The following is a 24,411-nucleotide window of genomic DNA, read 5'->3' on the forward strand; positions in this document are numbered from 1 at the left end:
AAAACAAAGGAAACTGATGGATCATGCATCAAAAACCCTAGATTCCATTACTCTGATGAATGAAGAATGCAGTGGGTTTCCGGGTTGAGGAAAACGACTAAGTCTCGACAGGAAAAAAGAGAAAGAGGAAAGATAATGGAGAAGAGATAAGAAGAGGGTTATCTGGTTCGCCGCCGACGGATCTGTGTCGGGCAGACATGGTTGAAGGTCATGAGCACCAATGGTGGTCGTTTTTCTTTCGCTGGCGATGGGATAAAGAGAGGTGTAGGATTTACATATGGAATTTTGTTTTCTAGAGAGAGAGAGAGAGAGAGAGAGAGAGAGATTATATATTAAATAATTATATTTAGTTTTTTATTTAAAAAAAATGATTGAAAAGATCATAAATGGTCCTTGTGGTGTGAAACGGCAAAAATATCCTTCAGTTACCGGACAAATTTAACAGAGTTAGCAATAAGAACCAATCGTCAAAAGTTTTGAAAGCATCGGAACCATTTATGACGTTTCTAAATCACAGGGAAGATTTATAATGTTTTTTCTTCTTTATATTTAAGTGCTTTATTTTTTTTGTGGTATGCATTGCATTTGTATTTGTATTGTTTTCCGTTTTTATTCTCACGTGCCAATTAAGGATTTTTTTATTTTTTTTTTGGTTAACTCTCATCATTTTTTGGATGGAGGTATGACTATTTACATCAAACATTCATCATACCAGACCGATCTTATACGATCTTATACGATTTGGGTTTTATGTGGATGTTGAGCCAACCACCCCCCACCCCCTCCTTCAATGGCCCGATCCATCTCTTTTAAATGGGCCACAAGTACACAATCAGCTAAATTCCCCCATATCTAAAGCCCACCGTCTATTTTTATATCCCGTTATTTTAAAATCTTGGCTACTCCCATATACAAAACGCAATGTCCAAGCTAAGATAAATACAAGAGTACATTCCTATCTTATGACATTATCATAGACAAGTCCTCTTTTCAGGCTAAGATAAATACAAGAGTACATTCCTATCCCTATCTTATGACATTATCATAGACACGTCCTCTTTTCAGTTTTAGCAAATATCACTTGTGAATACGTCCATATCACAAGTTAAACCACTTTACGATATGTGTCATGAATTTTTTGCCAACTCTAATCGAACTTGAGATGCGTACAAGAGTGCACAAGTTTTTAGTTGAATCAAGCAACCAAATTTATTAGCATATGATGTCCCCAATGAGTTTATATATCCCTCTTGAGTTCACAAATCACTTATAAGTTGTACTATAAAACCTCTTTACTGTATATAGATTTAAGATCTTTAACAAAGCCTGATTAGTTGTGCACCTTGGAGTCTTGAACTGGCTCATAGTTGCACCATTCCCAATAAAATGTTCCATGATCTTCTTGAAGGTACCTCGTTCCACAATACAAAGCTCTAAAGGCCCAATTGAGTTGGTTTTCCTAGAGACAACATAACCATAATCAACAAATGCTGCATCTATATCCTTGCAACATTGACCCAAAATCTGGTCGTTGACTTCACCCTTGATCTCCCAGTACACTATGTAGTGACCCGGATGGTTTGAGATGTCTGCATGGCTCGTGAAATCGACTAATTCGGCTTGAGCCTTGATGAGTGGTTGGGAACCCTTTTGGACTGCTAGCTGAAGGTCTTTTTCTGTGTTCTTGTCGATGTTTATTGTGAGGATTAGCTTCCTCCTACATAAAAAATTGAGTTTTGGTGTTTCTTTGTAAAAACCAGCCACTTCCACCACATCTCCTAATCTATATCTATAAAGACCTGAAATCAGAAGACAAGAGATTATAATCATTATCTATTTATTTTATAAGAACGCATCTACTTCGATCGTTAGTTGGTAGAAAAAAAAGGCATTAGTACTCATCAATCAGAGTCATGACAAACGTTATTTTATTGTAATAATATCGACTGAACCAATGTTTCTAATTGGTAAAATAATGTAAAATGTTGAATAAATACAGAAGATATTATTGAATAATGATGGACCCACTGTGGTATGCATGTGGCAGAGTACAAATGTCCTTGTAATATAGGACATGGTGTCTAAGATATTCACGCTTGAAAGGCCACTTTTGTTTGACATATATCAAAATTTTTAAAACTTTTAGATTAATTTATAAATTTGGTCCCAATTCTTTACTGACAATTGCAAATTTAGACCAACTTTGAAATTATTACTGAAACCATTCTTGGGTTTGCAATTTGTTTTAGATTTAGTCCCTTTGACTAACACCGTGAAAATGAACCGCTAACCCATTATAAAATGAGTTTTATCCCTCTTTTGGACAATTTAGTATAAAGAAGAAAGATGTTAACTACGTCCTAAATATAATTGATTCCAAAAATCCAGGTGAGAGAACTCATATACGAAATCCAAAAATCAATTGCTTGCTTTCTTTATCGTCTCCTTTGTTTGTCTCTTTCCCCAGTCTTTTTTCAACCAGTCCCTAAGTATACCTAAGTAGGTTATGATATAATGAAACCATCCATGGCAAATTTATACAATGGATATGAATATTGATAACGATTTTGATTTCAACACTTGATTTTGAAATTGCTCAAGACGAGGAAGAAGACAAAGAACTCTTCATATGTGTTTGATTTTTATTTTGCAATTTACTCATAAACAATAATAATAATCGACAAAAGAAGTATAAGGACAACATTGGGAAAACTCTAAAACTAGGACCACACTTCGGAAAACTTCAAAACTAGGACCAAACTTGGGATTTATAGTAAGAGGACAACTTGGGAAAACTACACGAATGATCGTTTAAGATAACTTGCGCGTTTGATCTTTAATTTTATTTTCAACTCGAATCTACAGAGTATGTTTTTGCTGCGGCTTTTTTTTTTCCTACACTACATAAAAAGACTATTTAGCTCTTAATAATTTCTTTAAATTAATTATTATTATTATTATTATTATTATTATTATTATTATTATTATTAAAATTGAAATAGATCTATATTCATCTTCTTCCCCCTTTCCCTTTACCCTTCTATTTTACCTTAACACAATAATCCACCAGAAATCCAAACTTGTTGGGAAACCAAAACTGCCCCATCTCCTTCATCTCACTTGGAACACAACGACATTTTAACATCGGCCAGGGGCTAAAGATGCAACACAACCTACTCTAGGGTCCGTCTAAGTTACCAATAAATATATAAATAAAAAAAATAAAAGTGAAAAGCGTGAATTATACCAAACCACAAAAACTATTTATGGAAATTAATCTTTTAATTAACTTTAACGTTTGCACTAGATTTTAATATTAAATTTTGTCATTAGTTAAGTAATTACATCTTGTTCTAGTTTAAATTTTTATTTACGTTTGTTTTTAGTATATATATATATATATATATATATATATATATATATATATATATATATATATATATATATATATATATATATATATATATATATATATATATATATGGGAAAAGTGAATATACCCTTAAGGATATATAAGCTTAGGTACCCGAACACACCATAATACGTCGTTTTGTTTGATATATTCATTATAATGTTCATAAACTTCAATCTTAAGTTGATTTACTTTCAAGATATATTCGAAATTTCCGTATAATCTTTCTCTTACATCACATATTTTTGCCGAACACTTATTAGGCTATATATTGTAGATGAAAATGATAATTATGTAAGAGAAAGATAAATGTGTAATTTATAAAAATCTTGGAAGTAAATCAAGTTAGAAGTTAAATTATAAGAACATTAGACAATTAGAATGTATTATATGATACAAAACAACGTATTATGATGAGTTTGGGTACCTAAGCTTATATACCCTTAAGGGTATATTCACTTTTCCCTATATATATATATATATATATATATATATATATATATATATATATATATATATATATATATATATATATATATATTACATCTTGTTCGTTGTTTTGAATTAAACAACAAGTTCAATTGTCATCGTACAATGAGTGAGATGACAAACGGGCAACAAGCTGTGCTGCTAAGCCTTTTTGGATGGTAAAGCTAATTCTTTTAAAGACAAATCCGAAGATCTAGGGGATATAACATTACTATGCATTCAATCTTGTTCTAGTTTAAATTTTTATTTACGTTTGTTTTTGGTATATATATATATATATATGAGTAAATTACACGAATTGTCCCTATGGTTTGGGGTAATTTGCGCGCTTGGTCCCTAACTTATTTTTTTAACTCGTAAAGTCCCTACTGTTTGTTTTTGTTACGCACTTGGTCCTTACTTTTTGTTTTTGTTATGCGATTGGTCCCTATTTTACCTAAAAAACTATTATTTAAATAGGAAAAAATGGTAGGATAGGTAAGGTAAGGTGACGGGGGTTGGGGTTAGGGTGTATTTAGTTAAATATTTTAAAAAAATTAAGGGCAAAATAGTTTTTTTAGGTAAGACAGGGACCAAGCGTGTAACAAAAACAAACAGTAGGGACCTTCTGAGTTAAAAAAATAAGTTAGGGACCAAACGTGCAAATTACCTTAAACCATAGGGACCATTTGTGTAATTTACTCTATATATATACATATATATATATATATATATATATATATATATATATATATATATATATATATATATATATATATATATAAAAGGTGAAGTTCAATAAAAGACCATAATTAACCAAGGAACCAAACAATCAATCTTTTTTTCAACTTTTAGAACTTATTTTTTATCAAAAAAAAAAAAAAAAACTAAAAATACAGAAATTCATAACTTTTTATTCTTTTTCCAATTATATATAATTCGATTTTTTTACGTCAAATTCACAATGTGAATCTTCGAAAATTTACAACGTGAATCCGGATTCACACGGTGAATCCAAAAAATATTTCACATTTACAATGTTAATATATGAATTTAGATATTTTTATATTTTTTTTCAATAAAGAATAAGCTCTAGAAATTGAAAAAAAAGATTTGGTTCCTTGAAGAACCCATAATTATGATTCTCTATTGAACTTTCTCTCTCTCTCTCTCTCTCTCTCTCTCTCTCTATATATATATATATATATATATATATATATATATATATATATATATATATATATATATATATATAAAATAGAGAGAGGTTCCGCTGAGATTAATAAAATAAAGATCGAAAGATACAACCTCAGCTAAATATTTCACATTTGCAGCTCTAACCCTTCAGCGTAACGGGACGACATGTCTGTTATAATCATAAATGATTATATAACACCAATCGTCCCTTTTTCCTCCGCCACCATCCCTACCACCACAACGCCACAGCCACCACCACTACCACCACGTCTGACACCAACTGACCCTACAATTGCCACCTCCGTCACTTATAATACCGCCACCTCTGCCACCACCACCTCTTCTGCTATCAACTATTGTAATCATATATGATTACTTAATCTGTGAACAGTGAAATATTTATAGTCATTTATGATTAGGCATATACGCATAAACATGTATAATCATATATGATTATACCTCTCTAGTAGGCATACTTCGATGTTGCCGGTATGCTGAAGCGTTAAAGTGGCGAATAAGAAATATGTGGCTGAGGTTGAATCTCAAAATCTTTATTTTTTTTTAATATCAAGTGAACCCTATATATATATATATATATATATATATATATATATATATATATATATATATATATATATATAAATATATATATATTAAGAATAAAATATTTAGTAGGATGTGTAAAAAATGCACTATCTGCATGATTTTTGGCGAATAACCAAAATAAATCTATAGATAATACAAAAATAATATGATTTACAAAATAAAATTAAAAAAAAAGCATCCATGGTTTATTTTTGTTAAGACTCATTAAAGTTTTCTGAAAATAAATCAAAACTTGATTTAGTAAAAAATGAACCAATAATATATTTTTTTCAAGAATCTATTTTATGAATGTTATTATTTTTGTATAATATAATGATTATTTCGTTGGTTAACTAAAATACATGTAAATTGTGCACTTTTTACATTTCATATATATATATATATATATATATATATATATATATATATATATATATATATATATATATATATATATATATATATATATATGAGATGATTCTATGGAAAATACATGATTTTGGCAATAAATGTAAACAATGAAAACATGATAACACATCATTTAAGATTAAACAATATAAATGACTTCTCCGATACATTACTTACACAGTGACGGAGCAAGATGGGGTGTTAGGGGTACTACAGCACCCCCAAAAAAATTATTTTATCTATATAAAAAAAATATTTGTAAACAAGTTCTATGTTATTGTACCCCCAGCTAAAAAGATTATATCATGTTTTTTAATGCCCAAGATATGATAACTATATAAAATATTTATTGATAATGTTTGTACCCTCATATAAAAATTTCTGTCTCCGCCAAAACAATAATGGTGAGAATAAATGTTATTGGGGACGATATATTTACCAAGTGAAAACCAAATCGAGTATAATTAATAAGTTAAAACGACGTATTTTAGAGGTTTAGTACCCAAGCTTAGGTGGGGCTGTAATGTATATTCACTATCCCCATATATATATATATATATATATATATATATATATATATATATATATATATATATATATATATATATATATATATATAGGATATAGATCTGGTAAGAAATTTTTTTTGGTAGGAAGGTAAGAAGTTTTTTTTCTACATATTTTTTGACGAACAAAAGAAATGAATCACTAGATGATTCATTTGTAAGATGATTCACAAGAAAAAATTCCCAAAAAAACATCTTTATGATTCATTTTTAAGTAAATTAAGAAAAAAATCATTTTTGTGACAAATTTAGTGAATAACAACAAAATCATTGTATAAATGAATAATCGAGATGTTTTTTTGAGAATTTTTTCTTGTGAATCATCTTACAAATAAAACATCTAATGATTCATTTTGTTTGTTCGCGAAAAAAATATGTAGAAAAAAACTTCTTACCTTCTTACCAAAAATTTCCTTCTTATTTGATCTTGATTATATATATATATATATATATATATATATATATATATATATATATATATATATATATATATATATATATATATAAAACTTATCATTTAAAAGTATTAAATCAATTTTTAATGTAATAAATATTTGTTCATAGAAATAATCATCCAATCAATGTCATTATTTTGTAACCGTTTTTTTAGGCTATCTGTTAATATTAAGCATTAAACATTAAGAAATTAAAATTCCACTTATATTATATTCTTACTATCTTTCTATCCAGGTTAAATGGTGACAAGTGGACTAAAATATTATTAATTTTATTAAATATGTCATTAAATATGACATATATCAACATTTGATATGGTACGAAGATAAATAAGAATAAAATGTAGGAAAGTAAAACCCTCCTACATTAGTAACCTGACCACATCTTTCACTAATCGTAAAAATGGTTAACAATTATGTAACATGTCAAAGTTGCAAACTGAAAATTTGTCGGCGCTAGCTTTGTGCAAGATCTTAAAAAAGTTTTAATTTTTTTTTTTTGGAAAAAACCTATTTTAAAATTATAAGAACAATTTTACAACTTTTATTAAATATTTGGAAAGCGTAAGAGCAATTTCATAATATTGAAATATAAACTTTAAGTAATATAAATTTTCAAGTTTTTCTTTTGTGTTGGGTATCAATTTAAATTTTATTTGGAATCCTGCAATTGAAGGGTTGTAAAATTAGTGGCCCTTTTGTGATTGATGATTGATGAAGAATGGGATCAAATCAATTTGTTAAAGGCATTTTCATAATATGGCCACTTTTGTGATTATCTCAAATAAATAATAAAACTATTTTTCACAAATAAAATGATAGCTCTAGTAATATTTTGAGTCTGTCAAACCTTCATATAGAATTTCGCACGTTAAATATCTAATATAGAATTTCACACGTGTTAAGAAATATATAAAATAGTATATGATAAAAGCAAATTGCTTTTTATAGTATGATATATAGAATTTCTAGATTGTTTATATATGGTTGCATTTTTCTTTAAAAGAATATTGTTTGTGGTATGTAGTGTTTGCTGTCGCTACCACAGACAAGGTACCCGCGGGTCGGGGTCTGACATTGACAGCCATATTTAACTCTTCTGATTATTATTTATCAGAGGATCCAAACGTGAAATGCATGTGAAAAAGGTAAAATGCAAAGGAAGATAATTGAATTATTAATCTCGAGTAATAATATTTATATAAGAAAGAATTGAAGTAATATTTTCTAGTGGTTAGAATTTATAATTTAAAGCTAATGAAAACAAGTGACTTGTTAGCATAAAAGTATAAACAAACAATTAATATAATCATTACCATTTTCAAGGCATAATTTTTTTTTTTGTCTTTGGACGGAAATGCACTATGGCAATTTCAATCCTAGTCCTTATCAAACTATCAAATCGAGTCTATTATATGTCAGTTCTTGACATGTGAATCCGGAGATAGAAGGGGATCAATAAGTTCAAGATTTACCTGTGAATGTCGTAAGGACAATCTCGTACTGTTGACCAATCTTCACCCTAGATAATGGTACTGGATCATCTTCTACGTAGTCTTCACCACCACCACCACCACCACAAACACCATCACCAGCAGCAACGGCTTCGCAAGCTTTATGATGTGGCCGGTGCAATGGTATGAACTCAAAGTAAGAAAATGTCGGAACCACCGTGAAAGTCACATTCTCCGGTGCACAAGAAGGGTCCATGTTCACCCCAATCCAACTCTCAGTGGACCCGTACTCTGCACTCACTAATGGCAAATGGTCCCCTGCGTAATGCCTTAGTTTTTCAATATAGGGTTGCATCGAACCTGTCATTATCGAGTACACATACTTTGCATTTGGCCACAACATAGGTATCAATCCGTACCAATCTGATGCCTCTAACTCCTCGCATTTTGATCTTATCGACTTTGCTAAACCGGAGTTGGGTTTGATCAAATCTAGAACTGATCTTCGGATGTATGGGATCGTGATCCGAGGACTCAAAGTTCCAGTCGAAATATCGTTGCATAGATCTCGCCAATAATCTTCGAACAAGGTAAGTGATTGGACGATGCAGTAGGCGAATGTCGAAGTGATGAATTCAACTTCTGGAGAGTAAAAGAGTCCGAGAAGGAAGTGGCAATACGTTGATTGCTTGTAATCGCCACTGAAGATGACTTCCTCGGGGCTACAAGTGAATGACTTTGTTTGTTGTTGTTTGAGCTTAAACTCTTTGCTTGCAAAGTAATGTGTTGTTGCTGTTCCTGCGGATAGCCCACCCTTCGTTTTGAACTGTTTGCTGCTGTAGATAAACTCAAGAATCTTGCCTCCTTCCCTTGTTGGATAAACCCTTCAAAAAATTTCTCAGAAAAAGTTAGAGAGAGAGAGAGAGAGAGAGAGAGAGAGAGAGAGAGAGAGAGAGAGAGAGAGAGAGAGAGAGAGAGAGAGAGAGAGACCTTGATCTATAAGCTGCAGCTAACTTGAAGATTTGGAGAGTGGTTTTAGAGCTATGGGAAGTGAAGGGGACGTATTTTTGTCTACCTTCAGTGGTTCCAGAGCTGTACAAGACACCACGAATGAGAACTCTTTATGTTAGCATTCTCGGAGAATAATCTTTTGAAATAAAGCACAACAATATATAGTGACTGGACTTCTCTCCGTATATAAAATAGTTTTATCACATGTTGGGTATCTATTGAATTACTTTCCATGTATATATTCATTTCCGATGGAAGATGCTTTAGAAAATATACCCTTTGTCTCTATAAAAGAAAAAAAAGGGAATTTCGTGTTCAATTTGTTTCTTTTTAGTATTTCCACATCCAGAGATCTCTAGAGTCGGAGACTTTAGTCCAACGTTTGACGCAACTCACCCACTCATTTAAATCCTTAAAATAAGGAAGGAAAGTAATAGAGATATGGTTTATTTTCATGGGGTTCTCTTTGGTTTCTTTATCGTTTCTTTGTATGTGTTCATATATATAAGCGATTCATAGAAAAAAAAAAAATCCCAAAGAGATACTATATATAAATCATCTCTTCGATCTTGAGATCTATAATGATATATATAGAACTATGTATATATACCTTAAGGAGAGAGTTGTGATTGGCTGCTGAGTAAGTAAAGGACACGTCTCTCCATCAGCAATCCTCTGAATATACGGCTCTAAATCTGCATGAGAAGCTAATGGCACCATTGATGTGTAAATCGACTGTAATGCTTCCGCATCCATCTTATCAACATCGATATCACCCAACCATTTCTCCAGATATTCCACCCCATGATTCATTTCAAGAATCATTTTCAGTATTTCCATCTGAACTTTCCCAGCATTCTTTGCTACCCCTTCAAACCAATCAATCATATCGTCACTAGAACTTGTTGCCATTGACGGGGATCGATCTTTCTCTCTCTACGAAGAATAAAAGAGATGATTGAAAAACTACGAATGGGATAGAGGCACCACATTTAAAATAAAAAAATCTGGACACATAAGGGGCCCACCTTCTTACACGTCAAGAAGCTTTATAACATACATGTCATTATCCTCTTCACTCTCTACTCCAGTCCTTAGAGCTGCAACAGACAGCAAGAACATTGAAGCCTGCACAAAATTGGATTCTAGTGCTGATCATTGTATCCCTTTGATTGACCTTAAGGGAAAAAACTAAAGTCACCAGCTATACTTAAATTATATATTGATTCATGTACAAGGAGAAGTAATGTTTTTACCTTTAAATCTGAACAAAATAACCTGTTCTGATGTCTACAAAGCATCCACAATTGTTACCATAAGTTTGATCAATTTTAATAAGAAGTTTGATATCTGGATCGAAAACTTTATCTGATTTTTCATTTTCACTCATTTGCTTTATATGTGTGGTTGTAGATTCAACAGAAGATTTCTATATGGATTGTCTGAACATGGTGGCAATAAATGCTTATATTGATAGAGCTAGGAAGGGGGACCAGGAACAGTCTGATAAAAATCTTCGTAAACTCACCCATACTTCCCCTTCAACTTTTCAAACTCATACCTACCGCCTGCCCGCCGTTTACTGCACAACCCATAATTGCAATAATACTCAAACTTATTGTAAATTATTTAAACACCCATTTCGATCAAGATCTTACAACAATGGAATATGACTGATTACCTCAAACACGGAATACATAGTTTATAAACCATGATGTGATATATATGGCGCTCACAAATACCAACTTTGCCAAGGTGATTTTTTTTTTTTTTACATTAATGCTGTTTTCTTTAAGCTTTGGCATAAGAGCACATTACTTTCAAAAGGTAATTCGGTTGTGAGTTCGTCAAATATTACTTTGAGACAATATCAAAATTAGTTACCCACTTTTGAAACTGAAACCGCTTTGGAACTGTGTGTTCTCATTTTTTTCAGAACCGCTATGTGCCATATATCACTACAAGAAAAATCCTAAATAGCTACGGAAAGTTACTATGGAATGAAAATCCGTTACAATTTTACTACGGAATATGCTACGGAACGACTTGTCGTAGCTATTTTGCTACATAAATGGTTACGGAATTGCATTATGTAGCTAAATCTTAAATAGCTACGTAAAGTTGTTACGAAATCTAAATTCATAGTTATTTTACTACGGAATATGTTACAAAATGGTTGGTTGTAACTAATTTGCTACAAAAATGGCTACGGAATTGCATTCCGTAGCTAAATCTTGAATAGTTGCTACGGAATTAAAATCCGTAGCTAGTTTACTACAAATAATGCTACAAGTTTTTTGGTTGTAGCTAGTTCTCTATGAAACTTGTTACAAAATCCATGTATGTAGCTAGTTGGCTACATAATTGGCTACAAAATAAAAATCCGTAGCTAGTTAGCTATGGAATTAGGATCCGTAGCTATTTTGTCAGGAAAATTTGCTACAAAATAAAATTTTGTAGCTAATCTATTATGGAATAAGTTACAAAAAGGTGAATTTGCAAAATAGCTACGAAATCAAAATCCATAGGTATTTGGCTACCGAAAATTCCGTAATTAAGTAGTTACGGAATATGTTTCCGTAGCAAAATATAGAAGATTATTGAAAAAAATATATTAAAAATACATAATTATTTTTGAAAACTCAACAACAAAAATAAAATATTATTTTTTATTTTTTTGAAAATTTAATTATAATATAATTTCTACATTATAAATATTATGTAATTTGCCACTTCGCATAACTGTAGGGATTCGAATAGAAAATTCTGCATACTTCACAAAACTTTACTCCTAATGCGAAAGTGGGTAGTAACTTGAGCCATGCCGTTTGTTTGAATGTTTATTAGGCCAAAGGGTATATTCACTAGGTATTCACTAGAAAAATCATGTCATCTATGCGACACATCCATCCACTTACATGTTTACTAATCCTTGGAAATGGTTATCACTCTACATTGTTTTTATTATTTACTTTTTTTTTTACATTATATTAAAAAAAACACAATAAAATATAAAAAAAATACACTAATAAAAAATAAAAATAATATTTTTTTAATTTTTTTCCATTACATTAATGGTGTACTTTGTTTTGTATATTGTTATATATTTTTTATAAAATTAAGTTAATATAATATAATTAGTAAGGATATATATTGGAAATATAGAAATCGAAAGAGGTTATATGTAAATAATATATAATTGGAAAAGGTGATATATGTAAACAATATATAACTTAAAGGGGTGTTATATAAAATTACCTCTAAATTGAAACGAAAAATAACAAAGCTGTACACCAAATTTGTCTGTGATGTGAATATTTTGTTTTGACGCGTATTAAAGCACACCATACCTCATGGCCTTATGAGAAAATTAGTAAATCTACACAAATCTACTTCTTCCCCAACCCCAAATTAGAGGTATCACGTTCAAAAGATCACATCTCTCCCTCTCTCAACCGGCCGCCATTGTTGCTTAGCCATCATCACGTCGGTCGTTGCTACTCACAACATTCTGATTTGTCAATCGCCGATCACATTCCTCATTCCTTAGATCACTTACGCCATTATCGATCGGAGCTCCTCTCACTCTCATTTGCTTTGTCGTTCGATTCCTGCTCTGTCAACTAGTAGATTTTTCTTGATCGTCAAATGGTAACATTCTTCTCTCTTCTTTTTGCATCATTTTCTCTTTATCATCCAATGACTTGAAGGATATTGATCTCGATCGTCAACTGGTAAATTTTTTATTGATGAATTTGATTGATCGAGTTTATTGCATTTGATGCGAATTATGGATTTTGATGCAGTGATTGCTAATCTGACATGATTTAATAGATTTCATTTAACAATTACATTCCTAAACAAACTTGAGTGTCGACTGATATCTCTCGTTTTTATCGGCATCAAAACAACCACTGGCTGCTGTAAACTGATATCCCTCGTTTTTATGATCCATTGCTAATGAGTATAAATGAAATGTCTTAAGCTCCTCGTCTGAATAGTCTAGGTAGAATCAATTAATAATCAGGCATCAAATTTATTATACAACTTTCGTCTTTAGAGGTCGAGATCAGGGTTTTTCTTTTTCTATTGGATGTAGTGTCTTCAATAGCTTCTTTTGGTTTCCTTTCTTGTTGTTGTGGACTTGATGGTTAGATATGGCGACCTAAAAGAAGAAAAAAAGTTTATTTCAAGGATGCCTTTTCCACCAAATGCAAGCATATGTCGAAGCTTTCTTGATGGTTGTCATAGACAAAGAACAAAAACTCAAGCATGTTAATAATAATTATATATGTTGAATCTTTATAGTTGTTCTTTTTACATATAAATGGTCGATTGCAGTTTCTTTGCATAAAATGGCATACCTAATACCAATGCATGATAGGTGTTTGATAAAATGTCTGAATAAAACTTAAGCACCTAACACTTCCCTTAACCATTGAATCACACAGATTGTTGTATCTATCAGTTTTGGGTTTGATCCTGAATTGATCCAGTTTTGTTAAGTACAAGATTCTCATTCTCATTCTAATATAACACATCGACAATATAAATTGGTTGAAAATATGATATGTATTATAATTAGATCGTTGTTGCATAACTTAATGGAATTTCACACAAATAAGAAATGCGTTAAATACCCATAATTGTAACACATATATTTTCATTTTGGACAATCTTTCATTTTGCACAATGGTTTGTGTATGGTACTATTTATTATGAAACAAACAAATTAAGTAAGCTAAATTAGACAAAATGTCTGGACGTAAATAATGAAGATGTTATATTAATTATTTAAAAAAATAGAAGAATTTTTAGCATGATTTTTTTGTGACATTGTTGACTTGTTGGTAGAAAGAAAGGAAATATAAATAAAAGTCCTTGTTGACTTGTTGAAGAAATTCTTTTTTGTAGGCTGATGATATACTTAGGAATCCATCAACTTATGAAAAGGGAGGTGTGTATTACTACTCTGAACGAGGGGATCGATTGATTGACCTAAATGCATTTCGTGACACCCTTTGGCAGGTATTATATAATTTTGCATCATTAAAATTTCTTGGACCATATTACCCTTCTTACGCTAATTGATTTTGTGGCTTATTTTGCTCTTCAGAAGTCCAATTTTGAGAATCCACAGCTAAGTACTTTTGGGAGTGAAGCTGAAGTTGACGAAGTAAGAAATACTATTCAGCAGCTTCTCAGATGGGCATGGAAACACAACAACAACCTTGACGAACAAGCTGCTCAACTCCATATGTTAACTGGATGGGCACAAATTGTTGAGGTAAATGCAAGAAATAGCTATATACTTTCAAATTTCTTCTTAAAAAAAATACCCAATTATGATATTGAAAATTGATTTGCATTTAACCCTAATCTTATGTATGTGTGTCATCTTTATCAGATTTCAGCTTCAAGAAAGTTATCCTCAATGGAAAATCGATCAGAAATATTATTTCAGTGCGTTTTTTTTCTTTGTTTCTCTCTCTCTCTCTCTCTCTCTCTCACTCTCTCTACCCCTGAAATATTTTTATAATATATTTTTGTTAAACAGATTTTTGTCTTTGGCAACAGGTTGCTTGATGCATCTTTAAATGCTTCTAGCTCTCCAGATTGTTCGTTAAAGATGGCAGGAATGTTAACTCAGGTAATATAAATTCATATATATATATATATATATATATATATATATATATATATATATATATATATATATATATATATATATATATATATAATTTGTTGTTGAGTTGTTAAATGATTTTTTTAAATATAAAGGTTTCAATTACATGCATGGCTAAACTACGGGATGAGAGGTTTATTAACCCATGTGTGTTGAACTCGGATACTGTGACATGTCTTGATGTTATCATGACAAGGCGAATGTCAAATGGTGCATGTCACTCTATCCTATATAAGATTATGATGGCAATTCTGAAACATGACACATCAGAAGCATTGAGGAGAAGGTAACTATGGTTACAATTGGAAATTCACAATAATCTTTTTTTTTTTTTTTGTATATAATGCCTGATGATGAGTCTTGATAATATGATTAAATTTTAGGCAATACACTTTGCTTTTAAGCTACTTCCAATATTGTCAACACATATTGGATCCAGATGTTCCTACTATTGTTCTTCAATCTTTGTTAGTGGAAGAACAAGAAAGTGGAGATTTGGATCTTGAAAAGGTGACAACTTTCTAAATCTATGATTTTTTCAGATTCTAATTCCTTTAAAATACTAACTTTTACTTTTGGGTTCAAATTGACCAGGATCAGGCTGAGCTGGCACGTGCAAACTTATCCATCCTAAGAAAAGAAGCTCAATCAATTCTAGATTTGGTATATTCCATGATGTTGTATATTGTTATTATTATATTACAATAGCAGTAATTATTATTATTATTTTTAAAGGCCATAAAAGATGCAACTCAAGGCAGTGAGTCAGGAAAAATAATGGCTTTCTTTGTTTTGGATGCATTAATATGCATTGATCAAGCAAAGTTTGAACAACTTGCACAAGCAATGAATGTCATTAACAGATTGAGTGAACAGGTCAAAACTTTTATTAATCAATGATAGAATATTATGTATCGAATAACGTTTTACGTTAAATTTGTAGCGACTTTTAATTTTGAAATATGTATATTTTGATGTATTGGATATTTCTTTTAGTTTCTATAGAAATGCTTTGTTATTTTTGGTTTTATATTTTGATGTATTGGATATAATAAGTCAAATTAAATAACCGAATTTTATAGAAAAAATGGTATTGAATGATTGTTATGGAATTGACTACAAAAAATTTGTTACGGAATTTGCAACGGAATGAATGACTACGGAATTTGTTACGAAACGAATGGCTATAAAATTTGCTACGGAACAATTAGTTACAGAATTTGCTATGGACCAAATGGCTACGGAATTTGCTACGGAACAATTAGCTACGGAATTTGCTATGGAGCAAATAGCTACGAAATTTGCTACGACCAAATGGCTACGGAATTTGCTACGACCAAATGCCTACGGAATTTGCTACGGAACAAAATAGATACGGAATTTGCTACAGAACTCATTGTTACGGAATTGTGATGGAAGTGTGTTGTAGTTGAAATGCTACGGATAGACGTCGTAGCAACGGTCATAGGAAAATTGCTACGGAACTATAATTTCGTAGTTAAACATTTTGCTACAAGAAATCTTACTATGGAATCTCATTGGCAAATTCTATAGCAACTTCCGTAGTTATTTAGGTTTAGCTACGGAATTACATCATTTTGCTACGGAATTTTTCCGTAGTTAAATCGAAATTTTCTTGTAGTGTATATATATATATATATATATATATATATATATATATATATATATATATATATATATATATATATATATATATATATATATATAGGTGTAGAATTTGCTACTCGGTACCTGTTTCGCCGATTGCCGAATAGCGAGTGCTCAGGAGTATTTGGATTCGGTAAACCATGTAGAAGTATTTTTAGGGAAATTATATATGTCAAAATCATAAGTTGATTGAAATATATAACAAAATTATATACATGTGAATACACAAAAACTGAAAAACACACAATGTTCTCACTTCGTGAATAATTACTGAAAATTTAAGAAATTTTTATAAAATCAACATACGTGTGTGTGTGTGTGTGTTAAATGATAAATCACACACTGTTCGCTTTAGTAAGGGGCTGATCGGGGATTACTTGAATTTTGTAACTCGTATCGATAAAGGGCCGAGTAGGAAGTACTCGGCCAACTCGGTGAGTTTTACAACTATATATATATATATATATATATATATATATATATATATATATATATATATATATATATATATATAGGGAAGAGTTATATGGAAAATGAATGATTAGGGCAACACATATTTGAACCAATGAAAACATGACAACACATCACTTCCACAATAACTTCCACAATACATTACTTGTGAAGAAAGAAATGGACACGTGTCATTTGATTATTGGTTCCGGTAGATGTTGCCCTAGTTATTTGTTTTCCGTAGAACTCATTCCTATATATATATATATATATATATATATATATATATATATATATATATATATATATATATATATATATATATATATATATATATATATATATAGGGCTAGGTAATTTTGCTTCTTACATCTATTGTGTGTCCGTACGCACAATTCTAGACCAATGGATGAATAAAATCAATGTTCATGATCTGAGAGTCTACGATATTACAATAGGGTAACATGTACCATATAATCACACAAATTTCAGCAGAAGGGTGCTTTGGTCAATTAACCTACATTAAAAAAGCAAATTTCTAGATTTTAAGGGATAATTAATTTCTTTTTTTTAAATCTGAATTTTTTAAATTAATTCAAATTTAATTCTATTATAATTTGTAATACTAACTGATTTTATTCTGTCAGAATGACAAAGAGTCAAACATAAACTAGTAAATATATTTTCGATTTTATTCTTGCAGAATATGGTCCATTCAATATATATTTTTTATAATTAACATGCTTCAATATATTATCAAGAATAACATTTTCTAAAGGAATACATATTTTATTTTTTAAAAATCACTAATTACATTAATTTATAAAGAATACAACTAAACAATTGTTACATTCATTCTGAAAAAAAACGATTAATAATGGTTTAAGAATTACATTTATTCTTAAAGATTAAAACTAAGAATGGTTAAAAAAAATAAAAATAAAACATCAAAATCTAACAAAAACACTAATCCATTATGAAAGAATATTATTGTTAAGAAACACTTTATACATTCTGACATAATACATTATGCTAGAATACTCTTGTTCTCTATGTTTTCTTCTTTTTCCAAATCAATGGCAACCTCTTCAAAATCTATATCCACAAAGAAAACATAATCAATTTTAAAATAATAAAACTTTTAGTATATTCTAAAAGAATAAAAGTATAAATTCTAATAGAATGTGTTAGACATTAAAGACTTTTTATTTATTCTAACATAATGTAATACTCGAGCCACTTGATTAAGTATTCCCTGAGTCACTTGATCCAAATAATCAACTTAATCTAATTACAATGATTCTAGAGCCTACATTGTAGCTGACACAGAGGGCAATACATTAGAAAAAGGTCATATTATTACAAGCAAGAATGTGGGAAATATGACAGTTCAAAGATAATAAAATTTTTCTGAACAAAGTAAAAGTGCTAAAAATATAGCTGTAACATCCATTGTTTGAAGGACTGTAACTCAACCAATATTAATGCAATTAAAATGACTTCAGAACCTAACTTGTAGCTAACATAAATGAGAACATGCATAAAAAAATTTCAAATCATTCCAAGCTAGTATGAGAGAGATATGATACTTCAAAGATTACAAAAAAATTGGCTGAAATATTTGATTCAAGCATTTTAGCAAACAATTGGCGGGCAAAATCGGATGCTAAGATCTTTATACTCTATTTGATGAAACATACAACATATGTAATAAATACATGAATGTGACTAAATTTACAATAAAAGAGTGTATACCTTCAAATACTAATGAGTAATTTGAGATTCCATGCCATAAAATCAAGATTCCATTATGACAGAATTAGAACTTAATCTTCTATTGCAGCATAACTATTGTCAGATACACCCATAATCAAAAATTTGTGGTAATTATCCAATCAAGACCACTACTCTGTACATAAAAATTATACTTTTAATTTTTCAAATTTCTTGTTGGAGCAAAAGCCTTTAAATTTCTTGTTAGAGAGAAAACTAAAAACACAAACAAAAAAAAGAAAGTTCCAACCAGACTATAGGGTTAGAAATTATCCCCATAATCTGGTTTCTTTTTTCCTTCATCCCTAAAGTTGTGTTTAGGGTTAGAAATCAAGTAGAAGAAAGATTAATAATTACTCACCAAATTGGAGGTTCTTGATGAAGAAGGAAGAAGGGTGCGATAATTATCAAACACAAAAGCCTTTCTTTAATCGAATATGAAACAAAGAGAGATTATGTTTCTATTTCTATTCGTTCCTGATGAAGAAGGAGAATCAAATCAGGGGAAATATGGTTTGTGTGGGGGATTGAGACAAATGGTTTGTAGAATGAAGGAATAGAAGAAATTGGAGGGCTTATTGTTATGGGGAAAGAAGATGGTGTGTAGCCGTAGGGAAGAAGGAGGGTGGTGGCGGTGGTGGAGTCCTCTGATTTGCGTTAGTGGTGGAGTAAGAAGAAGAATCGCAGGGGATCAACGTGACAACATAGATATGGTGGAAGAAAATTAAAGACGACAATTGTAGGGTTTTTTCTACAGGTTTTGACTCTGACATCCCATATTTAAAGGGACAATAAACATACTAATTATCTACCATAATTAAATATGCAAAGATTACTATAATACCCTTAAATGATTTATTTAATGGTTTATTATTTCCTCCATTCTCATTGGTGCATACATGCATACAATAGTTTCTAGAAACATTTGAACCTAACTCTTTCTCTCTCTCTCTCTCTCTCTCTCTCTATATATATATATATATATATATATATATATATATATATATATATATATATATAGGGTCCGGATCCGGTAGGAACCCAAAACTTGGTAGGAACTGCGAGGACTAATCTTAACCAATCAACCTCATTGTTGTGTCGTAATTTTTACACCTGTTAGTTTTACCAACTATCTAACTAACTATTACGACTAGGCAGTGGACTTTCTCGCAAATAATATAACACAAACAGTTAGGTATCGTACACAAGGAACATATTTAACTTACTAACCTAAATACTAATAGATTAATCAATCAAAAGATAAAAGGGTTTTTATCTGATTTTTCAAGTTCAGACAAACTTAAATACTTAACTAACAATTTTAATCAATATACTAAAAACACTTTCGTTTAGTTCGAATCCACCTTTTCCCTATGGTTAGTTACTAATTATGGATTATTAAAGTTGGTTACCAATTATTATGCAATTATCAATTCAAGTCCAAATTTACTAATATTTTCACGAATTCATGAACTACCTTGTATGGTCATACACAAGCAAAACACAAAATTAGTTATTAATTATAGATGGACTATGTAAGATTTATCTAAGCAAAACACAATTATGGTCACAATTTATGTTCTGCAGCACAATTAAAATTGTTACTTTTACTACATATATAAGATTTGGTCGATCCTAGTTAAGGGTTTTAGTATACTACAACATCCTATGGTGCACATACAACCCTAAGGGGGTGTTTGGTATAGAGAATTGGAAGGAGAGAAATGGAATCAATTCCATTTCTCATGTTTGGTTTGTGTTAAAAGTGGAAAGAAATGGAAAAAAAATAAATTCCATTTCCATCAAAACAATTCTCTATAATTAATAGAGAAAAGATGGGAAATAGAAAAGCCAACTCTTTGAGAAATAGAAAAAAAGAAAGCGGAGAAATAAACAGGGCCGACTTCGAGCCCTACCAACTGCATCCAAGGTTCTAATTAGGCTTCTTATAACTATATTTGGATTTCTCAAGCGATCATTTTTGGAATCGACTAGTTCTTCTCTTTTGTCTTGGTTCCTACCTTACGTACTGGTATCCCACACTTTGCCCTACTAGAATATCGTTTTTCTGTTGCTTCTTCTTGGTTGATTTTCAACAAATGTCCAATTTAAAGTAGTAATGACTTTATTGAATCTCAATTTAAGTCCAACTCATGATGTTATCGCTATTCTAGATGTGCGAAATTAAACCCAGTTCCTTTCCTAACTTCATATTAATTCGATTTGTGTTGATGTGCGAAATTGAACCTAAATTCTTTGCTAACTTCATATACAAGTTACCATGTAAACCATTTACTGGTAATCATTTTTAGGTCGAAATCTTAAGTTGGATTTTGACTCTAGCAAGAGGCAGGGGCATATTATATTATGGGGCAGTGGTGATTAAAACTTTTATGACTTTGAGCTTTGTAATCGCTTTAGATTACACTTGTAGAGAACTTGTGGATGAAAGTAACATGGAGTTCAGATTGAGAGTCTACACTGCTGTTGAATTTTTGGTTGGAGCCAAGATGAGCAAGAGTAACTTTTTAGCATGTTCTGTACTTTGTTTTGTGTATGTATATAACAGTCAGTTTTACTTAAAATTGCTCAATGAGTTTCTATTTCTCTAACATGTAATGATTGAAAACATATATCTTTTCTATATGAATTTTCCCGATTTATTTCTAGTTATAGTGTGTTTTATGTAACGTAGATTGTTAGTCATGTGTTTCAATCAAGTTTGAAAAGAAAAATGAAAGATATTTGTTGTTCGAAAAAATGAAGATGCAGAATGTTAATCAACAATTATAAAAAATAATTTGTAAAAAAGTATGTTGGAAAATGAAAATGGAAAATATAGAAATATATAATGTGATAAATTAATATATAAATCATAAGGACATTATTTAATCAATGTTGTTTGAAAAAAGATGAAAGCTAAAAAAACTCATTTATATTCCATTGCATACTATAAACAAACGACATAATTGATTCTCAGATAAATGTCTCTGATGAACTCTCTATTATACCAAACAATGGAATCAATTCTTTTTCTCAAGTTTAATTCTCTATCTCCACATTTCCATTCTTTGCTTCAATTCCATTTCTTTGTACCAAATGCACCCTAAATACCTTGGATCTATGTTTTCACTAATTATACATGTAAATGGTTTCCAAGGCATTAAACCTATAACTAGCATGCATTCTCATATACCAAATAAGATTCTAGTTAGAGTAACATACCTTTTGTGTTGTAGCTTGATTCCATGGAGCTTAAGATCCTAGTGCCTCAATTGTGACACCTCAAATGGTTTTCACAACACCACCAACATTTGGAATAACTAAAGAATAAGGATACTTAGGTTCATACTCATGAAATTGGTTCGCCCTCTTTGTGTATACACACTCTAGTGTCTAACACCCATTTTATGAACCATAGACCTATTTATATAGTGTGGAGGATTAGGGTTACATTCATGTAAACCCTAATACCCATGACCTTTCATTTTCATAGGATCCATGGGTTAACCACTCCATGGACTATCCATGGAAGCTTAGCCCAACCTAAATGAACTTGGCCCACCATATATATATATATATATATATATATATATATATATAAGAGTCCATATTTAATTAGTTCCTTTTTGATCACTTGAATTAATTCTAAATTAATTTTTGATCAATACTAATTAAATAATACGATTTCATATTAATATATTAGAACTTATATTATATTAATATAAATCACTAGTATCCTTTATCTCATTTTGTCTATCCAATTGTTCCGATGCCATGCAACCCAAATGGACCATGCCAAGTCGGGTCAAGTATACCAATTATAGTTATGGACTTAGACACTAATCCAATAGTCTCCCACTTGGATAAGTCTAAAACTAATGTTTTGTATGACTCCAAAACCCGACTAGCAATCGTATCTCTTAAAGCCGCTGCCTAACTCTGAACAAATCAATGACGCGTCCATTAGATAAGGATCATATGTTCCTCTATTCTAGATATCATATGGACTGAGACATGGATTATAATCATTCTCTTTGTCCATTTTTTGTTTCTCGATTTCCTATTTATGATGATCGACTAATTGAACAAATCAAATTAGTCCAGGCTTGGCCAAGCACTTCGGGGTGTCATCACTTAATCATCGAGGGGCCCATAGATATCGCTTCTATCCTTTCAAGCTTAAAAGGAATGAATAAACTTTGACTCATATGCTTGTTCTACTACTTGCTGAATCATACACAAAGGCACGTTTTATAACATCGAGTTACCAATGCGTTCTCGTGCAATCAATGTATGACCAACTCATAATCAACAACTCATATCTCTAGGTTTGAAGAATATAAGATATTATCATCTCATGATTACTCATGATAAAATCCATGAAGTGATTCAAATGAGTGTGGGTTGAATCCAATACTTATAACTTATGAGCACTCATGAGTGTTGTAGCAACCCTTGCCATGTCCAACATCTTAGATATCTACAAGCCAACTTCATGACAGTCTTGATTCATATCTACTTCCAACATATGACCGACTGTGGATGGTTTGAATAACTTAGTCATTTAGGAAGAATGACCTAGTTGTTCTGGAAGTCAAAACATGCAAAGTGAAACACAAGAATTATCGAATCCAATATGGTCTCAGAACTTATGAATATAAATAGAACACCTTTTATTTATCACCATATTGATTACACATTATTCATTGTGTAATGTTTCAACTAATCAACTTTATACTTGAATCAAAACACTAGTTATGCCATGCTCTAAGCATGTACACTATGTTTATCCAAACAAAAGCCATGCCATACACCAAGTATGCACACTATGTTTGTCCAAACATTAGTTATGCAATACACCAAGTATACACACTAAGTTTGTCTATGATCTTTACTTTGTGAAATAGATCGATTGAAGATAATTCCAATGATTCTCATTTCACAATCCCAAATCCTTACCGCAACTGCAAGAATTCTAAATTCCTTCCATTTACCGAAATCTGTTAGATTTTAAACTTATATACACTTATCCTGTGTGATGATTATGCACAAAGTCACAAAGACTTGTTAACAGACATTATAGAGTATTCCAATGGAGATCAACTCCATGGAAACAAAGTCTCATATTCAAAGTACATTGCTTTGAACATCCTTCTTGCATTAAGTTTTCTAATCTTACACAGATTGAATAACTTCCACCTACGGAGTCATTTCCATATTCCCATTTTGACTATCACTTCTGACCAAGAGTTGCCTTCTTTCAGAATATGTCAAT

General features: G+C 30.8%; 2 protein-coding genes across 5 annotated transcripts; one reads left to right on the forward strand and one right to left on the reverse strand.

Moving 5' to 3' along the window:
* Positions 1-849: 849 nt before the first annotated feature.
* On the reverse strand, positions 850-10,981 carry LOC111914515 (indole-3-acetic acid-amido synthetase GH3.10). Of its 4 annotated transcripts, none has more exons than XM_023910254.3 (6): positions 10,813-10,981; positions 10,593-10,684; positions 10,167-10,492; positions 9,536-9,637; positions 8,567-9,429; positions 850-1,799 (listed from the first exon to the last, which is right to left on the reverse strand). In XM_023910254.3, exons 3-6 carry the CDS (start codon positions 10,466-10,468, stop codon positions 1,264-1,266), a joined length of 1,803 nt encoding a protein of 600 aa, XP_023766022.1. In that variant the 5' UTR covers positions 10,469-10,492; positions 10,593-10,684; positions 10,813-10,981; the 3' UTR covers positions 850-1,263. The 4 variants fall into 4 exon arrangements, with proteins under 4 accessions (XP_023766022.1, XP_023766020.1, XP_023766021.1 ...); XM_023910252.3 differs by having other exon boundaries at positions 10,585-10,684; XM_023910253.3 differs by having other exon boundaries at positions 10,593-10,733.
* Positions 10,982-12,899: 1,918 nt separating this feature from the next.
* Positions 12,900-16,272, forward strand: LOC111908178 (nuclear pore complex protein NUP205-like). The gene is made up of 9 exons (XM_052769258.1): positions 12,900-13,207; positions 14,471-14,584; positions 14,673-14,843; positions 14,964-15,019; positions 15,134-15,206; positions 15,338-15,528; positions 15,626-15,752; positions 15,837-15,905; positions 15,978-16,272. Exons 1-9 carry the CDS (start codon positions 13,205-13,207, stop codon positions 16,140-16,142), a joined length of 969 nt encoding a protein of 322 aa, XP_052625218.1. The 5' UTR covers positions 12,900-13,204; the 3' UTR covers positions 16,143-16,272.
* The last annotated feature ends 8,139 nt before the right edge of the window (positions 16,273-24,411 follow it).

Source organism: Lactuca sativa, chromosome 3 (assembly GCF_002870075.4).
Source record: "Lactuca sativa cultivar Salinas chromosome 3, Lsat_Salinas_v11, whole genome shotgun sequence".
NCBI classification, from domain to species: domain Eukaryota; kingdom Viridiplantae; phylum Streptophyta; class Magnoliopsida; order Asterales; family Asteraceae; genus Lactuca; species Lactuca sativa.

Coding starts and splice junctions, on each gene's coding strand:
- LOC111914515 (XM_023910254.3), bottom strand. CDS start 10,468: ATGGCAACAAGTTCTAGTGACGATATGATTGATTGGTTTGAAGGGGTA. Junction 9,430..9,535: donor GCTGCAGCTTATAGATCAAG/GTCTCTCTCTCT, acceptor AATTTTTTGAAG/GGTTTATCCAACAAGGGAAG. Junction 1,800..8,566: donor TGTCCTTACGACATTCACAG/GTAAATCTTGAA, acceptor TTCTGATTTCAG/GTCTTTATAGATATAGATTA.
- LOC111908178 (XM_052769258.1), top strand. Junction 15,020..15,133: donor CGATCAGAAATATTATTTCA/GTGCGTTTTTTT, acceptor CTTTGGCAACAG/GTTGCTTGATGCATCTTTAA. Junction 15,753..15,836: donor GAGATTTGGATCTTGAAAAG/GTGACAACTTTC, acceptor CAAATTGACCAG/GATCAGGCTGAGCTGGCACG.